The 5,912-nt window shown below is 32.6% G+C and overlaps 1 protein-coding gene across 1 annotated transcript in view; it reads left to right on the top strand.

The window, feature by feature from the left end:
• The window catches only part of LOC107653871 (receptor-type tyrosine-protein phosphatase mu-like), a 208,593-nt gene that overhangs the window by 178,803 nt on the left and 23,878 nt on the right, over window positions 1-5,912 (top strand). The window contains exon 23 of the mRNA XM_016440739.1: window positions 306-403. Within this exon, the coding sequence (XP_016296225.1) occupies window positions 306-403 (98 nt within the window). The remainder of the gene's footprint in view (window positions 1-305; window positions 404-5,912) is intronic.

Raw genomic sequence — 5,912 nt, 5'->3', positions numbered from 1 at the left:
TTTTTTTTTTTTTTTTAAGGAAAATAATGTTTATTTTATAGTTTTTTGTCAATTGTTGACATACAGTAAGAATATAAGAGCTATTAAATGAATGTAAAACTCATATATATGATTTTGTTGCCACAGTTTGAGGCATTGTTGAGTCTTTTTTTCAGGAGAAACATCTGAGAAATCTATCTGTCTGTCTGTCTGTCTATCTATCTATCTATCTATCTATCTATCATATATATATTGTATAAGGAAATTAAAGTTTTTTGATGGCATTATTTTCCTGATTTTTGTGAAATTAGTTCTTTGCTCCTCAGGTCCGATGCAGGAGACCATCTATGACTTCTGGAGGATGGTGTGGCAGGAGAACACGGCAACTATCATCATGGTTACCAATCTGGTTGAAGTCGGCCGGGTGAGTGAAGCCCTCGATCCTCTGGAGTTTAATTTTCCCCCGATCACAGACAAACTCAGATCTGTTAGTTCTATTGATTTTATTAAAGTCAAAATGAACGAAACCTCTCCGGACCGAACCCTGGTAAACATCTGAGATGTAAAACAAAAGACTGTGAAAGCTTGAGGGAAGATCCAGAACATCTCGAGAGCGATGAACCTTCAAACATCCTTCAAACAACATACAGAGTCTGACTCAGATGTTTATCTCGTGTTTTAGTGTTTTAGTGTTCAAGTTCAAAGTCACTGTCAGTCAGTCACTGGTAGTTTGATGTCGTTCCTAGTTGTTGTGTGGACTAGATTGATTATTAAAACTTTATGCTTATAGTTATTGTTCTTGGTGTAAAAGGCCTTTAGTGAGGTTATATTCTGGGTCCAGTTTTTATGGAAAGGGGCAAATTATCTCTAACTGGATTCAATTCAATTTACCAAAAATTACACTGTGAAAAATATTAATATTGATACTTAGCACACAGTACAAAAAAATAATAAATAATCATTAGAACATATGATTATTGAAACTGTAAATAACAACTATTTCTTAAAAATTTTTGTTTTCACGAATTATAAATATTATTAACAGTATTGTAAATATTTTTGAAACGTTTTATAATAAATTTCATGTAAACGTTAACTGAAAATAAAATATTAAAAAACTTAAACTTATTTTATTTCATCTAGTTGCAAAGGCAACATTTTTCATTTTAATTTAGTTTAACTTGATGTACTACTGTAAATTAACTAACACTGAATTATTTAAACTATATAGACATATATAGACTTATATGGGCATGTAAAATGACAAAAAATGTGTAAAACTAAATTACTATAACTAAAATTAAAATAAAAGCTGAAAATCTAAAAATAAAAACTGATTCAAAATTTTAATAAATACTATAGACATTAAAAAAAATAAAAACTACACAAATTCCTAAAACTAAATCAACTGAAAATATTTTAAAAAACGATTTAAATATTAATAAAACAATATAGTATAGACATATTAAAAATGACAAACAATTACTATAACTAAAATTAGAATATAATAAAAACTATATAGATATATAAAAAAAAGACTAATAGAAATTATAAAATGCTAAAACAAAATTATATATAACTAAAATTAAAATGAAAACTAAAAATGTAAATATGAAAACTAATTCAAAATACTGATAAAACTATATAGTCATATTATAAAAATAATAAAAATCTCAAAAACATTACTAAAACAAATGCTGAGATTATGGGTTCGATTCCCAGCTAACTGAAATTAACCCGCAAACGTCATAATCATAATACAAATTTTGTGCGCACATCCCACGACTCGTCAGAGTGTCGACAGTTTACAGGCGTGTTTATGATCCTGAATGAGAAAAATCTGTATTTCTGACAGCTCAAACATCAATGCGGGTCTCGAAATAAAGAATGCAAAAGAAGTGCTGCACGGGGTATAGGGTTCTTGTCTCGGTGCTCTTTGGGTGCAAGGGATGATGCAACTCGTAAGAATAATAGTAGTCCAAGGCACTCGAATCTTATTCAAAAAGTTTTAAAAAGCCTTTATTTCATCAGGGGTATAAGTTTTAAAAGCAGGTGACAAGTGCACACCTACGCGTTGTGGCTATTTTGCCTTCGTCAGGGTTAAAGAAGGCAATGGTGTATTACATACTACTATTTTTAGGAAAGAAACAGATAGAAATACTATTTTAAGAGCAGATAGTTTTCACCCTTCATGGTTGATCGACAATATTCCCTTAGGACAGTTTCTTTCCTCTAAGAAATTAAGTACCTGGTTATGTCCTAGTGCAGGAAATTACAGATGTGGCAATTGCAATCACTGTGACAATATGGTCAAGACAAATATGTCTAAAGATGTACCTTCAGACACTGAATTTAAAGTTAAATCATTTATTAATTGCAATACCTCATTTTTTTTTTTTTTTTTAAGGAAAATAATGTTTATTTTATAGTTTTTTGTCAATTGTTGACATACAGTAAGAATATAAGAGCTATTAAATGAATGTAAAACTCATATATATGATTTTGTTGCCACAGTTTGAGGCATTGTTGAGTCTTTTTTTCAGGAGAAACATCTGAGAAATCTATCTGTCTGTCTGTCTGTCTATCTATCTATCTATCTATCTATCTATCATATATATATTGTATAAGGAAATTAAAGTTTTTTGATGGCATTATTTTCCTGATTTTTGTGAAATTAGTTCTTTGCTCCTCAGGTCCGATGCAGGAGACCATCTATGACTTCTGGAGGATGGTGTGGCAGGAGAACACGGCAACTATCATCATGGTTACCAATCTGGTTGAAGTCGGCCGGGTGAGTGAAGCCCTCGATCCTCTGGAGTTTAATTTTCCCCCGATCACAGACAAACTCAGATCTGTTAGTTCTATTGATTTTATTAAAGTCAAAATGAACGAAACCTCTCCGGACCGAACCCTGGTAAACATCTGAGATGTAAAACAAAAGACTGTGAAAGCTTGAGGGAAGATCCAGAACATCTCGAGAGCGATGAACCTTCAAACATCCTTCAAACAACATACAGAGTCTGACTCAGATGTTTATCTCGTGTTTTAGTGTTTTAGTGTTCAAGTTCAAAGTCACTGTCAGTCAGTCACTGGTAGTTTGATGTCGTTCCTAGTTGTTGTGTGGACTAGATTGATTATTAAAACTTTATGCTTATAGTTATTGTTCTTGGTGTAAAAGGCCTTTAGTGAGGTTATATTCTGGGTCCAGTTTTTATGGAAAGGGGCAAATTATCTCTAACTGGATTCAATTCAATTTACCAAAAATTACACTGTGAAAAATATTAATATTGATACTTAGCACACAGTACAAAAAAATAATAAATAATCATTAGAACATATGATTATTGAAACTGTAAATAACAACTATTTCTTAAAAATTTTTGTTTTCACGAATTATAAATATTATTAACAGTATTGTAAATATTTTTGAAACGTTTTATAATAAATTTCATGTAAACGTTAACTGAAAATAAAATATTAAAAAACTTAAACTTATTTTATTTCATCTAGTTGCAAAGGCAACATTTTTCATTTTAATTTAGTTTAACTTGATGTACTACTGTAAATTAACTAACACTGAATTATTTAAACTATATAGACATATATAGACTTATATGGGCATGTAAAATGACAAAAAATGTGTAAAACTAAATTACTATAACTAAAATTAAAATAAAAGCTGAAAATCTAAAAATAAAAACTGATTCAAAAATACTATAGACACTATAGACATTAAAAAAAATAAAAACTACACAAATTCCTAAAACTAAATCAACTGAAAAAAACGATTTAAACGATTTAAATATTAATAAAACAATATAGTATAGACATATTAAAAATGACAAACAATTACTATAACTAAAATTAGAATATAATAAAAACTATATAGATATATAAAAAAAAGACTAATAGAAATTATAAAATGCTAAAACAAAATTATATATAACTAAAATTAAAATGAAAACTAAAAATGTAAATATGAAAACTAATTCAAAATACTGATAAAACTATATAGTCATATTATAAAAATAATAAAAATCTCAAAAACATTACTAAAACAAATGCTGAGATTATGGGTTCGATTCCCAGCTAACTGAAATTAACCCGCAAACGTCATAATCATAATACAAATTTTGTGCGCACATCCCACGACTCGTCAGAGTGTCGACAGTTTACAGGCGTGTTTATGATCCTGAATGAGAAAAATCTGTATTTCTGACAGCTCAAACATCAATGCGGGTCTCGAAATAAAGAATGCAAAAGAAGTGCTGCACGGGGTATAGGGTTCTTGTCTCGGTGCTCTTTGGGTGCAAGGGATGATGCAACTCGTAAGAATAATAGTAGTCCAAGGCACTCGAATCTTATTCAAAAAGTTTTAAAAAGCCTTTATTTCATCAGGGGTATAAGTTTTAAAAGCAGGTGACAAGTGCACACCTACGCGTTGTGGCTATTTTGCCTTCGTCAGGGTTAAAGAAGGCAATGGTGTATTACATACTACTATTTTTAGGAAAGAAACAGATAGAAATACTATTTTAAGAGCAGATCGTTTTCACCCTTCATGGCTGATCGACAATATTCCCTTAGGACAGTTTCTTTCCTCTAAGAAATTAAGTACCTGGTTATGTCCGAGTGCAGGAAATTACAGATGTGGCAATTGCAATCACTGTGACAATATGGTCAAGACAAATATGTTTAAAGATGTAACTTCACAAATTGAATTTAAAGTTAAATCCTTTATTAATTGCAGTACCTCATTTGTAGTGTATCGGTTAGAGTGTCCATGTGGTTGTTTCTATATAGGGATGACTACAAGGAAATTAAAGATCAGATTAGCAGAACATAAGAATGCCATTCGAGTTTGTAACCCTTTGTATCCTATGGCCCTTCATTATAAAGAGAAAAATCATGGTAGCCCAAGTACATTGAAGATAATTGGTATAGAACATGTCCCCAGGTCAATAAGAGGAGGTGATAGGGTCAATAGGCTTTTACAGAGAGAGTCTTTCTGGATCTATATACTGAAAGCAACTAAACTTCCATGCTTAAATGGGGAATTAGACCTTGTACCTTTTTGTAATAAGAATTCAGATCTGGAAATATTATATTGTTGATCTTGTTTTGTATGTTTTTGTATGTATCTGTTTGTCCTGTGTAGAACGACCAGGTGATTGTTATTTGACTAATTAATTCAAATGAACTCAGATTGTGTTTGTTACTCACACCCTGACGAAGGCAAAATAGCCGCAACGCGTAGGTGTGCACTTGTCACCTGTTTTTAAAACTTATAGCCATGATGAAATAAAGGCTTTTTAAAACTTTTTGAATAAGATTCGAGTGCCTTGGACTACTATTATTCTTACGAGTTGAATCAATGCGGGTCTGTTACGACCTGAAACATGATATAATGGTAGAGCAGAATTGCTTTACTGACACTGGACGTGTTGTTCAGTGTTTGCAGTGACTCTTGTTCTCATCATTTCTGTCTGAATCACTGGCTGAGAGTCAAAGAAACAGCATTTGCTGTCCGTCGGCTCACCTGCTGTTGTTCAGCAGACGTGTGTGTGTCCCGACGGGCCGCCGCTTTCTCTGCCCGACTCTTTCAAGTAGCTGAAAGAGAGGAGCAGCTCGAGTCTCATCAACGCCACCATCTGCTGCCGCTCCTCGCTGATGAACTCTGGGAATTCAGCTGCATTCACCACAGTCACACCGAGCTGGAGCCGCTTTCTTCTGACGCACACACACACCGACAACTGAAAAAGAACACACACACTCACACTCACACACACACACACACTCACTCACACACCGCCGACAACTGGACAAGAACACACACACACGCTGCTCATCCTAATCAAAGGCTGTCTGTGACTATTTAACTTCAGCTGATAAAGTCCATCTACATTAAAGCAGCAGACATGAAAGGAGTGTGTGTG

Source organism: Sinocyclocheilus anshuiensis, unplaced genomic scaffold (genome assembly GCF_001515605.1).
Source record: "Sinocyclocheilus anshuiensis isolate Anshui unplaced genomic scaffold, SAMN03320099.WGS_v1.1 scaffold1994, whole genome shotgun sequence".
NCBI lineage: Eukaryota > Metazoa > Chordata > Actinopteri > Cypriniformes > Cyprinidae > Sinocyclocheilus > Sinocyclocheilus anshuiensis.
This window is presented reverse-complemented; position numbering and strand designations above follow the sequence as displayed.